Raw genomic sequence first — 21,928 nt, forward strand, 5'->3', positions numbered from 1 at the left:
CTGGCAGTGAGAGGACTAGACCTAAGCAGGGCGCTGCTGCTGCTTCGTTCAGGGTGGGACAGGAGGAGAGTTGGGCGGGGAGACACTTGTGGAACGGAAACACGCACGCAGGCGCACACTGCACAGCAGGATGTTTCTGCAACTTCACCTCGCAGATGCCTCCTCCTCTCTGCACTGCCCCGTTATGACTGTCGTCTAAGGTGCACGTTGAACTTAGCGGGTGAACCAAACGGGAATTTCTCGCGCTCTCTGCCAATGCCTCTTTGGAAGGGGAGAGCACTCAAGGAGCTTACACCTACAGACACACCGTATGCACTTCTGAAAGTTTTATGAACAGATGTAGTTGTGCCACCAAATTTCTATGCTATTAGGTATGTCGCTCCCACGTAAAGGAGAAAAGAAAACTCACGCCAATGTTGCAATAGTTCCTGCTACACTGGTGTAGCAAGGACTCTAATTCACTGAGAAACAGGCAAGACTACTCGAAAAGTAAAGCCCTGGTTTACTATTTGCAACCTGGAAAACAACTGACATGTTGGAATGTTACAACGCAAGGAAGGCCTCCATTCATCTACAACTCAAAGACAGAAATCTCTCTTATGGCAGTAGTTCAGATGAACTTACATGTTTACAAGTCTTGGCCAGGCGACATATCAAAACAAGATATACAAGGCTATTTAAATTGCATCTCGCCCTCTGCTGGCCTGTGTTAAGAAACGACTGACTTTGCCCATGGCTTTTCAATGCGCAAAGGTCACCCTGCTGTGGCACCACTGAGATGCAAGTTAGCGCCAGCACATTCAGTATGCTTCACGTAATATCAAGTCCAAACACTGACTACGGCATGCTTTGTACAAGTCTGCATAACTGCCTGGAGAGCCTTTGCAACATGACTTCAGTTATAATCTACGTTTGGCACTGTATACTTTGGGGCTCAATGCATTGGTTATGTATCGCTTGTTTCTGCATACTGCTACTGTGCACTGGCACAGTAATGCGCGTGTGATTGCAGGTTGTAGACGTCACAAAAGCAAACTATGAGAGCCCTCTTCTCCTGACGTGCGTTTCGTGGCTATCATTATTGCATTGTGCTGCTGTGCTTTGTGCACCACTTATGCTAAGTACAGGTGATTCCCATGGGTAGCTTATCACCGGTGGTTGCATGCCTAGAGCAGTTTGCACTTTTTTTGTATTTATGTGTATCCTTTTGTTTTCAATGGCTAAACAAAGAGGTTTCAGACGTGGCAAATACTAGTACTGAGAGGTTTTGTTGCGCTTTCTGGCCGTGCCTTTTCATATCGTGCGAAAAAGAAAAAAACGAATATGATATTATTCTGAACCCCTAGAAGCAAGTTTAGGTGTGTACTAGAAATGTTGTAATTCACCAATTTGTTATAGTGTGGCTGCTTTCACAGCACATTTGTTGTCATTCTGTGTTAACTCCTGGGGTCCTAATTAAAATGAAAGTTGCAACTAAAGGGGTCACGTTTTCCTCTTTTTTATTTTTGGAGGCCATGCCATTTCCTGCTTCTTAAAACTCATAATTTCACAACCCGGCCTAATGATTCAGCTCTCACTGATTTTATGCTGTGCAGTGAAATAAAATGCAGATGTGGGTGAACTAAAGAGAATCGTAAGCACTGTGGCTGTGTCCTACAGTGCGTGGATAAAAAAGTACACTGTTTGCATTCAAGGCACCCTTGCTACTTTCAGAAGCTTACTGCTCATCTGCAGTGAGCGATAAATGAATTAAGATAACAAGCTTCATATTTGCACAGGATGCATGATGCACCAAAATTCAGAGCTTGGAAGAAGAGGAAAGCTAGTGTAGCCATTAAAGACCATTGCATCCAGTGTACATAAAAACAATTCCTTGCTCAAAATCTTAGCTGTAAAGAAGTAGAAAGCTTTTTTTCATTTCCGTGCATTTAGCACAGTAGCGTATGGTAATGCCTCTGTGAGCGTCCAAATACGGCAGAAGTTCTAGCCACACAAATGCAGGTCTGCCCTGACATAAGTGTGGAGGCGACTTTCCCTGTTTGACTCTCGACTTAGGGTTGAGTGCAATACAGCAGCAAAAAAACAGAGAATACGAAATCTGTACGAAGTAGTGTGCAGATCTGGGGCATCACCCTCTAGGTTCAAGGGGCTCTGCTACCATGTCGCTACGTGCGTGGGGGAGTAAAGGAATTTGAAAAAGGAGGGGTGAACAGACCACCGAACGCGGCTAAATCAAGGCGTGTGCGGCTGGCGGTTGCTTCTATTTTTTTTTAACTCTCTCTCTTTTTCTTTCTATAAAACGGTGTGAGCACTATATGTATTATGTGTGTATGTGTATATTATATATATGTATAGGAGGAAGGTTGACAGGAGAACACTCCTGTCCGAAGGTGATGAAATCAGAGTCCGCGAGAGAAAAGCAGCGTTCTCGGGATAGTATTCGACATTGACTTTGATGTATACTTGAGACACTGCGCCTTCGATACACCTCCAGCTGCTCGCGACACCTCTCCGTTTTTCCCCAACAGGCTTGCCATGGACATGAGGTTCTCAAGCAACGCACAACCTCTAGGTGGGCGTGTGAGGATGCGGAACTGGGGACAGGTAGACCAGTGGCCGTAGAACTTTGGCTTAGTAAGAACCGTTCTTCATTTGCACGCACGCGAGGCCAAGAACCCCTGCGTTCGGCAGTTGCTGACAAGTGGTTGTCCTCCATGTATCTAAACAATACGAGGAATGTAAACTGACCACAGCAGACTCTACAGCTTTAAAAAAGAACCCACTAATTAAGTTTATTCTACATGAAGGGCAAAAAAATGTTCTGCGGTAGGGCCACAAGAATTGAGCTTGGTTTATAAGGCACGACAACGTAAGAAATCTAGTCAGAGGCATCTGGAGTGCTTCAAAGCTACGGGTCATCTACGCTCCATGCCTCGCAGTGTCAGACAACGTGTTACCTGTCAGCTACGGGCCGCACATGTGACTCAACCGGAGTGGTCGGGCAGCCTTAGGTACTAGACGGTGGCCGCAGAGAGCCGACCCATCTTCTCTCCAGTTTCTCACGTTCACACGCGGTCACAATCCAAGCAAGCTGCCGGAGTAAAAGGAGCAGGGTTGCGAGCTAGCGGGGGTCACATGGCGCATTCGCCACCAAGCAGTGGAACGGATGGCACGCTGCGTGCGTCCCGTCTGAGTCCACCACTCGGCAACGCATAGATATCGTTTGCACGCTCACACACTCACACCACAGCGGGAGTCACCACTGCACCCAGGCATTCACCATTGTCATCGCCCACTGCGAAGGCTATCAGTGGCGGTGCAGACGTTGCCTGAAGGCGGCAACGCACCGACCACGCGAGTTTCCTCCTGGGCTGATTATGTTCACCCAGAAATCACCCGTCACATCGGCACATCCTATGAGATGGTTGAGTAACAAAAAATTTGGTGAGTGGCGCTTGATCCGTTTCCGCGAGCTGGCGGCACTTTTGATGTGTTGACATGTTAGAACGAAGAATACCGGAGAGAATCCTGATGACTTGACGGTGTTGGCAAACAACAAAAGGCCATTGTCTAAACATTAGACTGCTGAATGTTACTCTGAAATTATTCGAGAAAGGTTTGCCCTTCAGAAGACCATGCTTGCGTACAAGCTGTACATTTTAGTTGCTTTCTTTGGGGTGCCCGTACAAGTTGCTGCTGTACACAAGGTTTAAACTGATCTGTCAGCTGCATCAGTGAACTTGAAGTCGAAACTTCTGCTTCTGACTCCCACGTGCAAGCAGCCATCTTATGCAGGTTAGTCCTGCAAACCGTGGAGGATAAAGAATTTCACCAAACATCGGAACACCTAAGACAGATTTGTTGTGTTTCGCTAAAGTGATGCCGTATGGCAGCCGACTGCTGAGCCCATGGCGTGTCTCTCCCACATAACACATGCACGAAGAACAAAACAGGCAACATGGAATCTGAGGCTGACGGGTATCATCGGCTATTGCTTTCATCTTTGGCTTTCGGTGACGTAGGGACGTCGGTTTCACCCATAGGGAAACACCGGGGAAGACCATGTGGAATCGAGGGGAAACGGGAAGTGGCGACACCTTTCCCGAAAGAACGTTAGGAGCCCTGAGCTGTGTCATCACCAACCACAAGGGGGTAGTAACGAACTGGCTGGGTATTCGGAAGACTCTAAGACACGGCGGTCAGAAGGAAGAAATTCAGGAATACGACGGGGCTCCAACAAGGTTTGTACGCTGACCACTACTACTGGAAGCAATGAAGGCTGGGTTAGTACGACTATTCGACGCACCGTGGTGTGTAAAAAATGGCAGCATGAAGGAAGGGCTGGCCTCAACATGCGAGGGTAAAACAGCGACATTGGGAACGACGATTAGAGAGGACTGTCGAAAACACACCCCATGAGCTAAGGTCTTCCACGTCGTCTGGTGTCTAGCATGTAACGATAGTGCGCTTGAAGTTAACAAGTTTTGCAACTAGTAGCTCTTGTTCTGCTGTCAGTAGCAGCACTTACACAACAAATCTTGGGGCACTACGTCTGTCCATGGGCTCAGATGCCAAGTTGAAGGGTAGGCCTCAGTCACGCGTCCTCAATTTAGATGGGCTGAACTTGTGTGTTATCAGGAACTTGTGACATACATCACACCAGTCGACCGCAAGTAGCCTGGTCTGCAACGTAACTCATCTCAAACCTGTAGAAGCCTCCGAGTTATGCTTGCTGTTAGCCAGCAGTCTTTGGGCTACTAGATGCACCTACCAGATTTGTGGGACCTTAACAACTAACCAGAGAGTTGGTTTGTTATCTGCCAACTCTCACTAATAGCCACTGCTCGGTAACACTGTATGGTGGCTTGCAGTCGAAAAAAAGTACATCCCAGAGTTGTAGCACGCAAAGTTGAATCGGCTTATCAGTGCTCTTTCAAACTGGCGTTACTTTCCCCACGAGCATGACATAGAAGTTTGAAAAGCACTAAGTATCAATAAAAAAAGAAACTCCCACCAAAACGTTTGCCAGCTTCGTCGGAATGGCACCTTGGCACATGAGTAACAGAAAAGAGGGGTGAAAATGTCGCACGCTTTTTAACGGGGAATGATTGAAGTGGGGGAAAAATACCGTTTCAGGGTCAAAACCCACCCACGACTTGACGTGCAAGCGCGCAGTCTTGATAACCGGTCAGCAAGGTGCAGTAGCGATAGATGATTGAGGCGTGGCTTTGGAGTAGTCCTTTCGCTCGTCAGGCAAGGTTAGTGCAGGCAGATAGAACACTGTGTTTTTTGGAAGGTTGGAATGAGTATACCAGGTTTTAAGACTTAGATTGCCGTGAGATTTCAAAATACTTCTGGATTTATGTCGCCAGTGCGGCGACAGCAAATCAGGCCTGGCACACTTTAGCACCAAGCTTTCACTGGGTTTTTTTTACTTTAATTTTTGACGGCGTACATAAGCTGTAGCTTCAAGTGCTTTGGGGGCACACGCAAGCAATGCAGCGGTGGGATTTTGAGCATGGAGGAATTTTATCATTCATTTCTCCGGCGACTGGGCAGCGCACGTCAAGGGTGGGCCAGACAGGACCACATCTGCTCTGACCACCGACCAGCAACAACCAAAGCTGCCATCATTTCCCACTGCATGGGCAGGGTGTGACCATGCACGGGGCAAACATAGCAAGAAGTATAAAAAGGAAGAGAGTTTGTTACCTCACAGGATGCCATTTTTAGCCCCGCAAGGTTTTTTGGCATACATCAAACTGCACTGACTATACGTTAAACCTTAGTAAGAAAGTTGAGTTAGTAATAGAAGATGGCAAACCTGATAGGACTGAAGATCAACACCCAATGCAAAGCTCATTAAAACATGCATCTTTTTCTCACTCAGGCAGAATGAAACAAATGCAAAGTGGTTGACAGTGTTGCAGCAAAGGTCGATGGTCAAGGCAGAACCGCCGAGCCACGGTCGAACCGCCGACGAAAGCTCCCAGAGCTGCCGAAGCCACGCGCAGCCACTGACGGATGCGTGCGGGCAGCGTCGGCAGCCCCCAAGGAGCGCTGTACCGGCGGCCCTCAACCGCGTCCCCTTAGTCCCGCTTGGATTTTGACCCTAAAAGAGTAAAAAAGACACCCTGGTGCGGCGGGCGTCCTGCTTGGGCCCTCGGGGGCCCATCCCGTACTGTCAGATGCCCGGGTCCGACGAGCTGACGGCACTGGGGCCTCCTTTCGAGCTGAATCCTGAGCCGCCGCCGCCACCATCGCTGTAGCTGTACTCCGTCTCCTCCTGGTAGCCACACTGGGAGTGTGCCCGGCCAACTTCCGCGCCCCGGAAGTCCAGGTTGTACTGGGTGGGGCCAGAGGCGGCAGCTCGTCGGTCGGGGACCCACCCCAAAACAGCGCGCAACTAACCATTTGCTCTCCTCTTTTGCTGGCTGTGAGGCAACAAGGCAGGCGCGTGTGCCTAGCATAGAAGGCGCTAAAAAGAAGCTTCCATCACTTCTTTTTGCGCTGCTTGCTTCTTATATAAATTACAGATACCTCGTGAGCTGTGTGATATCCTGCATTCGCTTTTCAGCAAGCTTCCTATTTGTCAAGAGGACAGCTTGTGCCGCGACACAGGTCTGCTTGACGGATATAAGCAGTCACGGTGACCTCTTTTTTTACTAATGTGAAATTCTATGTGGTTGTTGACAACTCTCTGTGGCATATGTACTCATAGCTTCTACCTCGCAGCCATAGATTGCTGTTTAGAAGCCTCATCTATCGCATCATTGGCGTGGGATCAAGACAGCTCCTAGGTCCGGTCACCTGTTCTTTTTCACCGATTTCCTGGCTTTCCACTTCTCTAGATACTGAAGACATTCTACCAGCAATGCTCCATCCAATTAGTAGTATTAGTCTTGCATAAGACCATGCCTTTGTTACGACCAAGTAATCGTGTTTTTTTAGTGTTGCCAAACAACCAGCAATGCAGATTTCATAAGTGAGCAAGCAACATCAGTAAGGTACATGACGGCTAAAACCATGCTCGTGCAAATGTTAATCGTGCATACACGTTGCAATTTCAGGCTTGAAAGAGAGCATTGCCCTTACCTTTGTTGCACATACTAAACAGGTTGTGACCACTTTGGAGATAACGTTCATCAGGCTTTTTGTCTCCTGTATGACGTTGTCGACCTGCAAAAATGACATGGCATTCAGCAAGTCATTAACCACAAGCAAGGGGCCAACAAACGCATGCATTTCTTCCTATACGTACTTCAGCCTAGCAACTGATTTCGTGACTGTAGTCACGAAATCAATCATGAAACGAACGAGACAAATGCACAGAGGACGGATGGGTCACCTTTGTGAACGTGGCCGCCTTTCCCACTGTCGGGTTCTTCACCGTGAACTGTAGCTGCTGGACAAATGTGGGTACCTTGTCCAGAAACTCAAGCAGCTCTTTCTTGTGTTGTCCCGTGGGAACCTGCCGCAGGAGCAAGCCAGCCAGCTTGTCAAATCAATCAAAAGTTCTACTTCTACATTGCACATGCAATGACAGACTCATGTACAATGGGACACTTTAACTTAACATCATCATCAGCAGCAGCAGTCTATCTATTCCTACTACAGGACAAAGCCCTTTCTCATGTTCCTCCAACCACCGTCCCTGACCTCCAGATGCCCTAGTCCATTCTTTGCCTCTGAATTTTCCAGTTCTATTCCTCCTTTAAGTTAATGACTTTGTCATTAACTACCACTAGATCTGTTACCCTGGGGGTTCACTGATTGTCAGTAAACCACCACGTGGCTTCTGGCATGTATGGACCTCCCCCGACCCCCTGAACGCATGCCGGCGCCTTACGTGTCGCAGCAACCGAGGTAGTGGACAGCGTATTTAAAAGATAAACGGTGCCCATTGTGCACAAGTGTTTGAGGACTATAGGCCACCTCTTCTCCGGCCCTAAAGACAGTGCAACAGAGGACAAAGCGTCCAGAGTAGTATACCGGATTCTGTGCGCGCCTCTTCGTACATCGGTGAAACCAAAAATCTACCAGAATGAATTAACAAATGCAAGAATGACGTCAACAAACAAACAGACAGTGCAGCACTGATGCCTGCAGCACTGAGGGATGCCTGAGCACTGCCAGGCATCCCACCACAGATCTGACTTTGCCGGAATGGCCATCCTTGAGAACGAAACAAACCGGAGGAAGAGGCTTCTGCTTGAGTCGTGGCGCATTCCGTGAACTCAACAAAACCTTAATCGCTACCTTGGAACTCTCTCGTCTGTATACATGCATTGGCTGCGCTCTACAGTGAATAGCTTGGTGAGAGATGGGCCACACTTTTTACAAGACACCACTGCAGCGTAACCCCAGTCATCCCTGAGGAAAGAACCGAGCTGGTTCCAAAATGTCAGGTTCTCCATTCTTTGTACTATTCAATGATTGGAGTGTGTAATATTATTTTTCATTAATCCTAACATTATGCTTTGAGGTCTAACGTCGCCCACAGGCATTTGCAGCTTGACGTACAATGGGTTTTACACTGCTTAACATGTCGTTAGGCTCAACGCTGAGGTTACCTGCTATCGAGGCTGAATATAGGCCTCCGAACAACATTGTCACAGACCCAATGAAGGGGACAATTGGGGACACATTGGCCAATGGCGATTACAGCTGCCATCAGAGGCCCACGACTGAATCATCAAATCCCATTCGGCTGTAATGTTAACTTACCCACTCATACATATATGCTTTCACACATAACTATGTAACAGATTCTGGGTGTCTCTCTGGATTTCTTTTCTGTTTTGCCTATTACCGAGCTTAATTGTTCGGAGTTCGCACGTAAACAGCTGTGATTGTTATTCTCGCGTGGCAATTTTTCGAATGAACCAAACTTGTATTTTGTCTTAACGGTCCCTTTAGTGCTACTATTGCATTCACACAAGCAGCCACAACTCGTCCCCTTCTCTGCGATCCCTGACAGACCTCTCTGCATGTTATTTGCTGTGGAGGAAGGACTTGGTACATCCACTAAAATGTACGGTCGAGCCCACTTATAATGAACACTCGCTTACAACAAATGAATGCAGCATGACGATCATAGCATGCATTGAGGCATGATATTTTGTTTCAGATATAACGAACTGGTGCGAGGGTGTAACTCGGGCACAGCGAACGATTGGCCCTCGCCCAAGCACGCCTAGTGTTCGCAGTCACCACTTGATCAGCTTGCCGCAAATGCGAAGCGTCAAATGAACTGCGCTTGGGTCACCCTGTTCTAACTGAAATGATTGCAGGCAGCAAAAGAAAACCAAAGGACAGAAAATGGAGAGAGAAAAAAAACGACGCCGTTGTCATCATGGTTGATACACTTGCAGAAAGTTGGAGGTGTCACTGTGCCAACACCTGTGAGGCACGTACGTTTCTCCTGTCCAGCCTGCCAGAGGGTGGACAAATCGGCGGGCAAGTTTGGTGAGAGAAAAGTGAAAAAAAAAAAGAAAAGAACAGGAAGCAACCCTGGCAATACGTGCTATGATGCCGAAACGCGTCGAGTGCCACTGAAGGGTCACTGGTTTTTCTCTTCGGACATTGTGAACGATCTTACGCAGGGAGCAAAAAACCGCAACCTGGTGAAGCAGCACGATCTGCCCAAGTCGACAATCTTTACAATCTCTAAAGACAGAGAGATGGTCCTGAGCTCCAAGTTCAACGTCGACCGGTCGCCTAAGAATCGCAATGGTAAATGATAATTCATAGGACATTTATGCATATCTTACGAGCTATTTCTCCTCTTGCCTAACTTCTTTTATGGCCGGGAGTTCCATTCCAGCAGGCAAACGGCAAACTTTGCTTCATGGGTGCAGCCGCGTCAGTGCACCCGCCGCATACGTGCCGCATTTTCGCGCGCGCAGGAAACACTTACTACACTTATGATTAACTTCAGATATAACGAACAACCTCAGCATGACGGGCGAGTTCGTTATAAGTGGGCTCGACTGTACATGGTCGTTAAACCCAAGAATTGTATCGCATTTAAGACATCAGGAGAATGCTCTTACCGAATGTTCAGGGCTATACAACACAATTACTCTGAAACAACGATCAACACCACGCTATAATTACTGTGCATTTTCCAACTCACCTGGTACGAAAACTGTCGTACAACCTTGTAGAGTTTGTTTGCTTCTTCTGCAAAGAACTCCGCCTGTGTGAACAGGTCCTGAAAGGGCAGAAAAAGATGGAAATGAGCTTAGAGAAGTGAATACTTGCAGGACACAACTTGCATGAAAAATTTAGAGAGAAAAAAAAAAAAAAACAAATACAGCAGCTTTGTTTAACCCACGACTGACTCCTGCAGTCTCCGCATTTCTGTATAAACCCCACTGAAAAAAACTGAGCCTTAGCAACTTCTTATGCGACAAAACAGAGAGATTAATGTTCTTATAAGAAATCGTGATTTCTCAGCACATTGTACTGAACCCATCAATACTTTTTTAAAAGATTTTTCTCATGGGAAGTGTCTAATAACACGCACTGTACATAAGCAGCATTAGTTGTATGTTTTCAAGCGGCAAGTTCAGTAAAAATGGGCAGGACTGATTTGTCTGCAATGACGTAGCATTCTCCTACGAGGATAAATGAAACTGTCATTTCCAGAACATGCTTGGGGCTGTGGAGGTGGCTTTCAGTGGACACTGTGTTTTGATCTGACAGAATTAAGCCAGCATCACTGTCAATCCTAATGCTAAAAAATAGCAAAATATGGCGTGCATGCAAAAATTTAGTGCAAGTGGGTAGGAAATTTAGGGAAGAGGATGCTTTTTTTGAGGGGGGGGGGGTTATAAATTGTGGGTATTGCACCGTACCATGCTTAAAATTTCTTTGAAGTATATACTGGTTGATGACTAACATAAGTGTAATACAATTTGCTGCGTTACTTCATGCAGTAGAACCATAGTTGCATGTAGCTACTAAACTTTTAAAGTCAAGAGCAACAGCTAAGACAACAGCAACACCTCGAACCAAGAGTTGACAGCCAATGAGACAAAGTGTTTAGATTGCTGTTAATGCGGCTGTAGCTTAATTGTACTGAAAGCAAGAGTGTAAGAATAAAATTACACTGCACTGTTGCAATATCACTGTAGGGCATGCTTTGATGCTGTGCTAAGTTTTTGTGCCCCTGAAATGCATTTTGTGTTAATATATTGTTCCACTGAAACATTGTTGAAGTGCATTGTTCTATCTGCACTTCTGCAAGCAGTTTTGAAAAGTGTGCTCAACTGAAACAGTTGAAAACAAAATGTCCCTACGAACTGCACAGCTACCTCCAAAACAATTATTTTGTTATTGCAAGCTACAACACCAAAATTAGGTGCGCTTCTCCTTACATGAGTTTCTTTCAGAATTTATGGCTTTCTGATGATCCCTTGGCTCCAAAACCTATGAGTCATACTTGGGCAAGAAACACCTTTGCAGGCGTGTGCTTTTTATTTAAGAAAGCTTTTTTTAGAAAGGCATTGTTTCTCAATTGTGTAGGTGTCTGCCATTTGCGGCTGCCAACATGTGAACAGTGTACAACCAGGGCTGCACTATGTACCAATAAATCAATTATAAACAAAGAAAAATTTAGCTGATGAAGGCTCTATTCAAAATTTAATATCTCCCATGACTACTGTGCACCTGTTTCGTCCACATTTAAAAAAAAAAATTCAGTGCCCTTCCACTAAGTGAAGAAGGGCAACCAGGGAAGCTGGGCGCAGTCCAAGGAGTGTACGAAACGAAACATGTTTGTTTGTAATTTGTGATTGAGCATACTTCCTAGCTAATTAGCTGAATGAAACTTGTAAGGACTACAGCTTTATTCTAGCAGACAAACATGGGACTGTCTATTTCCCCTTGTGTCGTAGGTATCCTACTGTCGGTGTAAAACACCACCCCAAACCGCTCAACCACACAGGACAGCAGTCAGGTCTCATTGGGCTGTGAAATGTCCACGTTTAATTAAATCTCCCCCCAGCACAGCGGTTATGTCATCAGTGAGCGCATAAAGCTTGCCTTCACATGCACACCCACCCCCTCCATTCCCACACCTGTGCATGCATAACCAATAAGTGGTGATGTGCGCATGCTTGGACGTGAAAGACACTGGCCAAAGTGTTGCTCTCTGGGAGCCCTTAAAGCTGGACGGGAAAAACACTGGCAAAAACATCACACCAGGAGCCCTTCAAGAAAGAAGCGCAAAGCTATTGCATGCGAAAAATTGCCGGTCTATGCCGATTTATCCATGCACGCTATACGCGAAAACTGAGGCATATACAGCTTCGCTGTACAATTTCAACCTATACTTCTTTTTATTTCTATCCTTTTAGATGCGACGGCATCTCATTCACTGGCCTTGTCCCTCCATACGGCGTTGTCGTTGTCCGTCCACACCCCTGCCCCATTCTCCTCACCGCGCGAGCTGCGCTCTCCGCCGCTCACCCCCTCTCCTCTCCGATAGCGGACACTCTCTCGCGAGGGGCATTGGATTGGATTCGATTGGATTGGCTTGGCTTGGATTTGTATTGGATTGAAGTGGATTGTGTTGGATTGTGTTGCGTCACAGCCGCACCACGTTGCGTCATAGCCGCGGCAGGGGGTTCACGGCACGTTTCACGCGATGGGAGAATCAACCTAACGGAAGCAACAACGGAACCCCCTATGCATCGCATCTACACAGGGGTTCCCGCGAGGGGAGGTGGGAGTAATTTTTGTTAACATAACCAAAATGCCTCAAGTGATAGACTTAAATGCCCAGTAGACCATAGGTACGCATACTAACTGCTCCATGCGCCCCTTTCGCATGCCCAAATCTGCGTGGCTGATACAAGGAGTGGAGGAGAGGAGGAAAAAGGGGGAGTGGGTGACGCACCTGTGTGGTCTTGAGGTCGCCCTCTCCTCGAGTGAACTGGTACATGGAGAAGGCCATCTGAGACATGGCGCGTGCCCGTCCCACGATGTCGTTCTCGGCGGCGGGCCACTTCTCCGTCTCAGCGTCCATCTCCGACGTCAACAGCTTCATCTCGAGGCCCAGCTTGGCAATCTTGGCCTGCTCCTGGGAGTCCATGCACTGCGCTAGACTCGACACGCGCTCTACGAACACCTCGGCACGGCACTACTACAACACTGCGCTTCTAAAGAGGAACTACACCTGACATTCCTACGAATGAGCAGCATTGCTAATCTGTATCACCCTTGAAAATTAGCCGATTTTATAGTAGGGTGGAAAAGAGGGCGGGCAGCCCTTCTCTTCAATCGCTTTCTGCATACAAGCACTGCTAAGCCTACTGTGCATTCTTTGCGACCTTCCTACCATTATGTCCCGAATAATCTCCCTTTCATTTGTACCTCCCCTCCCCCTTTATTCTGCCCTTCCCTAACTAAATGTCATGAAACAGCTACATGAAACTGTTTGTGTGACTTATGTAGCAGGAGTTCAGCTAAACAAATCCAGCTGTATGTGAGATATAAAGCACTAGTTTGGCTACATGAAACCATTTATGTGACATATATATAGCAGTAAGAACTATGATTTCTTAATGCAAAAGCATTAAATGGCCCACTGAGGCTTTTTTGCCTCTTCCGGCAAAAGGCTTTTTTTCCTTTTCCGGTGTCGGCATATTCCGCAATAAAACGGCCGTTAAAATGGTGGATGGTGCAAAGGGAATAACTTAAAGTGACTAAGTTGAAAAAAAAAAATTAAGAAAATGTGTGACTGGATGGGAATCCAACCCAGGACCACCAGAATGGTAGTTGAGCTTGCATCCACGACACGACTATGGCCCCATGTCCCTGCTTGACTAAACGCAGGCCATCTAATGAATGTGTTGTGCCTCTGACTTAAAAACATCAACAACCAGTACACAGCTGGATGTATAACAGATTGGACGTTGCTTGGAACATCGTTAAGCTGAGTGTTAAGGTGATCACACTTTAAGGATGAATTTAGGCATGACAACATACCAACTCAACTGGATTGGCTTCTGCCAATAACAGCGGCCACCATAAGCTCACTGCACTGTTTTGCCTATTCCCATTTCGCTACAACCTCGATACACCCACCCACAGTTCGCCTATAAGGGGATTGGCCAATGACAGAGACAGCTGTCATCGGAGGCTGATAACCAATTCACCAGTTTTCGTAGGCTACGATGTCAACGTGCCCACTTCAAAGGAGCACTCAGCGGCATTCAACTGGACAAATAGTAATGCTTTCATGTTCACAACTTGTGAGAAGTGCTGCATATGTGTCCTCAGACCTTTTCTTTCTGAAATTTTAAAATGCAGGCGTTTTTATTTTTTGCCTTCACGAGAAGGAACTGCCAACATGTCCAGGAATAAACGCATGTTCTTGGGCTCAGCAACACGACAGCTTAGCCACTGAGTCACCATGGCAGGGCCACTGTTTGTTTTTAAATGATGAACAATTTTACATAAAAGACACATGTAAAATCATGCACAAAGCAATTGCATTTGCAAAAAGAAAGAAAAGCTGTGACACGGTGTGAAATAGAAAAATGCAAGCATTAATACCTCAGTGTCCAATTTCATGGGTTTGAGTGGCTTGCTCGTAGTACCGTGGCGCTGTGGACAAATATAGGAAGGAAAAAGTGGAGGGAGAAAAAAGGCACATGTGTTTCAGTGCAATGAAAGAAGCACTATTAAAGTCGCAGTGAAATGTGCTTTGTTAAAGAAGCTCCTAATGTTCAAAATACTTGAAGCTGCTTCTTCATTTGAGTGAAAAGTGTGGCCTCACACTGCATCACACAAGCAACAAAAGCATGATTGCTGTTTCTTTCCACCATGGCCGTTGGCCACATGAGCATGCTCTAACTTATGACCTAGCGCCAACAGCATAATTAGGTATATTCGCTCATGCAAGGATACATATGCAAAATACTTTTAATAAAGTGCAACGGCAGCCTCGTTTTTAAACTAAGGGAGCGTCTAATATGTGCCAGCATGCTTGTGTTGCATATGTTAAAATAAAAGCCTGCAACATTCTTTTTTTTTTTTTCTTGCAGAGCTGGATCTCCCAAAGCCCTTGGCAAAATAGAAAAATGAAGAAGCGTGTTCTTGTGTACCTGAATACAGGCTAAAAGTGATGGTTTCTACAGATGGGATTAAAAAAGATACTATAGACCTAGATTAATTTGTGCAAACTTTTTGTTCGTTTCTTTGTTACTGTCCACGAATAGGTGTAGTTTCGAAAACATTCATAACAATTTGTTTTCTGTAAAGGTTACTTTGCCATAAGCAAATTGTTTATGCGGAGAAGCCAAAAACTCAACTGAAGGATTTTACATTTCAACAGTTCTCTCAGGCAATGTCAGCACCAAATGTTCAGTGACATGCATTACCAGAATACAATGCAGCAGTTATGCTTTTAAATCAAAGTAAAATAAATTGTTATTTGAAGAGAAGAACTTGGGGAAAAACATCCACCCATAAGTGCATTCATGGAATTGGTTGCACAAAAACGCATTAATGGCAACAACAGTTCAGAATAAAGATAAAGAGTGTTACGAAGCCAATGTTCTAGGCTTGCAGGTGACTGGGCTAGCAATGAAAGATGGCAAAAATATTCACACTGTGTTTTTCAGACTCCTACAATAAACACGTAGGGAACAAAAAGGACCGTGAGTACCGGCTTTACTGACGGTGAATGTGGTGCGCAGTCTAAAGCAAACAAATGGGAGGTTAAGATGCTACAGCTATAACAAAACGGTCCTTATCAGCTGTGCTAGTCAAACAGCATTGAGGAATTTCAGAGATTTTATATTAAATTGTTACATTACGTCAATGCAGCTTCAATGAACGTGTTTTGCTTCAGACAGACTTTGTGACCGGCACAAAGATATGAAACAAACATCAACAAGGTTAGCACAGATTCTGCTACCGTGCCCCAGAAATCAAAAGCAAGACCACGCCACCCTGCAGCATTAAAACAATTTTGCCACTTTTTAGAAAGCGGGAATGAAAAGTAAATATATAGAAACTATATAGAAAAAAAAATAAAGGTACCCTGATAATGTTACGAACTGTAGATAATTATTATGTCTGAAGTTTAAAATACTAGGCCCTCGTATCAAGCGAGGCCAAGCAAAAAAAATTAAGGAAGCTCACACTAACGCGTAAGACTTGAAGGTAGCGAAGCTGTACGCAACCTTTTTGACCATCAAGATGGTTTAAGTCCACGATTGCAGCCGCTTTCCTTCTTCGCTGCCACAACGACCTTTACTGCATCATTTTTTCTGTAAGTGTGAGCTTCCTTCACTCTTTTGGAACTGATAATCATTGGACATCACCTTGGAGAGGCATACCCTATGACATGTCTTTCTCATTCCAAGCAAGTGTTGCCACAATTACGGCGAATACTGTATTTTTTTTTTGTCAATCTTGGCGAATATCCCTAAGTGGGTATCTTTGGCTTGACAAACGTACACGCCGGGGACGCTGGGCAGTCGTCGCGAGGCATGCACACACGAGCGCTAAGCATTTTCTTCATTTTTTTTACTGCTGGGCGGTCGCCGCAAGGCATGCGCTCAGGTATGCGCGCACGGCATTTTCTTGGTATTTCTAACTGCGGACAGGAAAAATTACTATTTGCTCAACATCTGCGCTGTTAAAACTGAAGGAATGCTTCGGGTGTCTCGGGGTGGTTTCCGCAGCAGAATAGAGGATAAGTGGCAGTCCTTTGGTCTTTCGCCAACGGTGGTGCTTATGTAACTTTTGCCACCTTGCGTTGTTCTGTACGGTGGCACGCGCGTGCTTTCCAAGCGGGTATAAATAGGAATGCCGAAATGAGAAGTGCAGACATACCCCAAGTCCTAGTAGTGCAAGTGTCCACTAAACTAAAGCCTTGCTTCCCTAACAGGCACTTTGCATAAAGCCGAGAGTGCATTGTTTTATACACCAGGAGCAGAGAATCTTCCCGGCCCCTTTTCACACATGGTCAGGTGCAGCGTAAAAGGGAAGCGTAAAGAGTCTAGTTGCCTCACCCCGGGCCTTGGCAGCGACATGTAGACGGATCGCGCGCCGTCAGGGCCCTGGGGTGGCGGTGGTCGGCACTGCTGGCTGGCCTCGCGTGAGATGGAGGCCACATCGTTGACCAGCGACTGCCACACCTCCATGAACACTTCCAGGTTCTCCTTGGCAATCTTGCTCACCGGGTGCGTGCTCAACGTCTGGCACGCACTCACCACCTGCGGCAGTTGAAGGCACCAATGCTCACTCAAGTCACAGCGATCGAAGGCCTTCACTCAACATACAGAGCAGAAAGTGCCAACACAAATCTGACAAGCTCTACAACAACTTCCGTGCTTTCTGGAACCGTGTGCACCTGAGCCAATGCTCAGCCTCTGAAGCCAATGAAAGCCACATTGGTAGCAAGCAGCGAATGTGCAGTGCCTTAATTCAGTCTTGGGCAGTAACTAGTTATTTGTAACACATTACCAGTAACTAGTTACTTTTCAGTAACTTTTTGCTGTAACGAGTAGTTACTTTTAGATGGAGGAACTTGTAACTGTACCACGTTACGTTTTTACTCAGTAACTGAAACCAAAAAACACTGTTACAGTCACTTCTTTTTTTATAAAAAAAATCCAACAGCATCACTCGTTAAAGGCCGACGTACAGTTCATGCTTTTCACTTTTTTTGGACTTTCTTCCTTCCCATATCTTTTCTAAATTTCACCTTTCCGCTACACGTCTCCCCTCACAGATTAGGAGAGGAGGTCGTTATACGATTATCTTCCCTGCGGAAGACCGAGATGACTTCTAAAACTTTTCCTTCATCTAGAGTCGAGCGGAAATAAGTAAAATAGAAACTGGCTATTAGACCTCTGCTGGGGAGGAAGCTGGCCAACCCTTGTAAGGAAGACCACCGCAGAGGGGCCCACAGAAAACGAGGAACCTATCGGGACACCAAGGGTGCATCCACAAAAAGTTTGATGCAACAAAATGAGGCGTACAGGACGATTGTTTGTGTTTGGCTTGAGTGTACCCCCTTTAATTAAGGTTCCCTTCTTCTAGGGTTTCAGTACGTGAAATTATGACTACTCACATGCATTCGTACATCTCTATTGAATAAACTCTTTCGTTTGGTTTTGTGATTTATTACTTAGTTTCATACAGTCACGAAAAAGTAACCTTTTTCGCAGTAATTGTAACAAGCTATTTTTGGACTACTTCTCTGGCTTAGGTACCTGAAACTGTAACAGTGTTACTTCTCTGGCTTAGGTAACTGTAACTGTAACACTGTTACTATTTACTGGTAACGTGCCCATTACTGCCTTAATTTCACGAGGGCTGCCTCAGCACTTGCTGTCCATGGGTAAAATGGACTTCATAAGAGAAGGTTCTTCTTGAAAAGCCAAGAGTAACTGTGAAACTTCTGACAAAAATGGCGCAGTTACTGTCAGCCATAAAACAGATTCCAACTAATAAACCGCCTCTTGGTGTTGTTAAAAAGCAGTCTCTGAATTTATTCGCACCAAGTGCTGAGGAATGTGTCACAACTGACGTTTACATGTGAGAGATTTATCTGGTCTCTTATCGTGAGAAGGGGCCAGCTTTTTGAAAGTATTTAGCTATAGATGGTATTCACATAAGAATTTAGCGGGCAATTTCGGCAACACTGAAAACTGCAATGACAGTGCCCACTGTGTCTGTGCATGCGTCCGCATCTCGCAGAGAAAAAAAAACAGGCCCCGACGTCCATCGTCCGTGCCGTTACCACCCAGTACTTGGCCGTGGTGTCAACAGACATGAATAATAGCAGTGACATTGTGTAGTGATGCTCTACTTGCCCTAGATAACTCCGCATCACCACCAGGGGATGCAGCCATAGTTGCAAAAGGCGACACTACACATGAAATGCCTACACTGCAACGCAGTTACCTGTGAGTACGGATATAGACACAAGTGCGCCCGCCCCTTTCCCCAGGCAGAGTCGTCCAGTACGAAAGCCAAATAATGCTTCAGAAGAAAATGTGAGGTTCGCACACATGATGATTGAGATACGGCAGTAGTGCAGCAGTGTAGCAGTGAGTGCATTGTCAGCTGGGAGACTAGTGACATCTATCGGCAAGTGGCCGAGTGGCCGAAGTGGAAGTGTTCGCCGAGAACTGGGCAATCTGTGGCCGATACCAAAACACGGCAGCTGGCAATCACTTCACTCGTGGCTTGCGACAGGCAGGCTGTAGATCCCTGCGCGAAACAGTATTTTTGTGTTCTGTGGGTTTTGTGTTCTGTGGGTACTTAGAACTGTGGAACCTTGATAAACAAACTATGCATAGTCGTTTCGTTGCCCGACATCAGCAAATAGGGAAAAAAATGCAGTTACGGTTTCACCGAGGCTTTCCTCCTCAAGCCACTAAGTGACGTCATGTTAAGAAGCCAGTCATAGTTCCCCCTTGCTTGCACAACATGTCGGCACAGAGGGCTCGCAAAGGGTCAGATCAAGCTACAACATCGGTGCCATGATGAAACTCGCCCTGCAACTGAACAGGAGATGTCTGATCTCAGATACGACTGATCAACATGGTCGAACTTTCAGTCAACAACACGGGCGACTGGTGCAGGCACAAGTGACCACGTTAAACTGGGTGTTTTGCACTAGTCTAAACTGTCGTTGTGCCGGTATTCTTGCTCAAGCTTGCAATTGCGCGAACGTGAAATTTCTGACCTGACAAGATAAACAACCAAAAGCTTAAGGGGGGACACTGGTCTTGAAGACCAAAAATTTGCCAAAAAATCAATTTTCTGTATTAATTTTATTTGCAGTCTATAGGTCCAAAGAATGTACCTGCAAAATATTAGCTGTACCATAAGTATTTACAAAGCTGTCACCATTTGAAGTTGGCTAAATGGCCATTTTCCCCTGCATTGCCGAACTTTGTGCCTTGTCTCAAACGCAGTGTCTAGAGTTACGTTTGACGGAACCCAAAATTGAAAACTATAGTTACGTCCGACGGAACTTTAAGCCAGTTTCTAGAGTTACGTCCGACGGAACCCAGAATTGAAAACTAGAGTTACGTCCGACGGAACTTTAAGCCAGTTTTTAGGGTTACGTCCGACGGAACCCAGCATTGAAAACTAGAGTTACGTCCGGCGGAACTTTAGGCCAATGTTTTGATTTACGTCCGGCGTCAAGTAAAGCACAAAAAAAATTTACAGCTAACGGCACCATGCAGCTACCGTGACGCTCTATATGTGTAATATATACGCAACATTATTGAAATGGCCGCTTGTACAATAAATGAAGTCAAATTCGGAAACACAAATGCTGCTGCTTTACGGCCAAACCGGTTCGGAATGAGTAAATCATATATGTAACATGTTCGACAGCGCCGGCTCCCCGTCGGTCGAGTGGGCAGAACGTGATATAAGCCCCCACACTTCTGCAGTGATGTGGGTTCGAATCCCAGCTGGGATGATAGAGTTTTTTTTAATAACCTTCCGATTATACAATTAATGCTTTAGCCGCGAATAATTGTTTTAACCGGTTTAAGCTGGTGAGAAAACTCAATAATATTTCATCGACAACTCTCAGACTTTATTCACGAAGTCGACTTGTTCGTGTACCTCTGAACTCGTGTATCTTCATTCTACAGGGCAAAATTCTGAATAAATACTACAAATATACACGGCACAAAAAACGAGTGGGCAATTATATATACCGTTTTGCCGTTGTATAAACTATTTCTGTAGTAAGCAAGGCACGATAATTCGGCGCCATCTGCACTCACGGCGGGTGCTGATGTTCCCAATTCTAGAAACGTATGTGACGAACGAGCTGATAAGCATCTCACCCGCATCATGCGCCGTGACGATGACCAACTTACCTCATCTGGAATATGTGTGAGCAAGTGTATGAGCATATTGATCTAATTTCTGCTACTACATAATTATTTTTGGTCATTTGTTCTTCCAAACCAGCACAACCGAATATTCGATGCATAAAGCCAGCCGATTAATCGGGTTAAAATATTAACCGACGCCTAGCCCAATTAATTACTTTTGTTAAGTCTCTTGATGCATGTAAATTTGTTCTCGGCAAACTGCAGACGCTACAAACTGGCACTGCGCCCACAGCACGAGGTTCTATTTTGTTAATCACCGTCTTCTCTTCTGCTTGCATGTGTTGGATATGGAAAGAAGTGTGCGTGGACTGGTACAGAAAAATTTGAATCTTTTAATTAAAAAAAACTCTATCAACCCAGCTGGGATTCGAACTCACATCGCTACAGAAGTGTGGGCGCTTATATCACGTTCTGTCCACTCGACCGATGGGGAGCCGGCGCTGTCGAACATGTTACCTATGATTTGCTCATTCCGAACCGGTTTAGCCGTAAAGCAGCAGCATTTCTGTTTCCGAATTTGACTTCATTTATCGTACAAGCGACAATTTCAATAATGTTGCGTATAGATTACACAGCTGGCTGGCCGGCGCCGTTAGCTGGCGCCGTTAGCTGTAAATTTTTTTTTGTGCTTTACTTAACACCGGACGTAACTCAAAACATCGGCCTAAAGTTCCGCCGGACGTAACTCTAGCTTTCAATTCTGAGTTACGTCGGACGTAACCCTAGAAACTGGCTTAAAGTTCCGTCGGTCGTAACTCTAGTTTTCAATTCTGGGTTCCGTCGGACGTAACTCTAGAAACTGGCTTAAAGTTCCGTCGGACGTAACTCTAGTTTTCAATTTTGGGTTCCGTCGGACGTAACTCTAGACACTGCGTTTCTCAAAACCAGTTTTTTTCCCATGAGGTCAACTGTCGGGTACAATATCTTGGGATGTACTGATCAGATTTGCGTCATTCTTGCTGCATTTGAAAGCTTAAGAACTGAACAGTGCAATAAAACCAGAAAAATATAAAAAAATTTTGTACTAG

The 21,928-nt window shown here is 45.7% G+C and overlaps 1 protein-coding gene across 1 annotated transcript in view; it reads right to left on the reverse strand.

Annotated features, from left to right (window-relative positions):
- Positions 1–21,928, reverse strand: part of Alpha-catr (alpha-catenin related) — a 216,549-nt gene that overhangs the window by 10,685 nt on the left and 183,936 nt on the right. The window contains exons 11-17 of the mRNA XM_077698542.1: positions 17,037–17,240; positions 14,569–14,619; positions 12,908–13,105; positions 10,139–10,216; positions 7,349–7,471; positions 7,096–7,179; positions 6,183–6,346 (exon numbers count right to left, since the gene is read on the reverse strand). Of these exons, the coding sequence (XP_077554668.1) occupies positions 6,185–6,346; positions 7,096–7,179; positions 7,349–7,471; positions 10,139–10,216; positions 12,908–13,105; positions 14,569–14,619; positions 17,037–17,240 (900 nt within the window). The 3' untranslated portion in view covers positions 6,183–6,184. The remainder of the gene's footprint in view (positions 1–6,182; positions 6,347–7,095; positions 7,180–7,348; positions 7,472–10,138; positions 10,217–12,907; positions 13,106–14,568; positions 14,620–17,036; positions 17,241–21,928) is intronic.

This window comes from Haemaphysalis longicornis, unplaced genomic scaffold, assembly GCF_048455015.1.
Source record: "Haemaphysalis longicornis isolate Haplotype H1 unplaced genomic scaffold, Haemaphysalis longicornis Haplotype H1 scaffold_2, whole genome shotgun sequence".
Lineage (NCBI taxonomy): Eukaryota > Metazoa > Arthropoda > Arachnida > Ixodida > Ixodidae > Haemaphysalis > Haemaphysalis longicornis.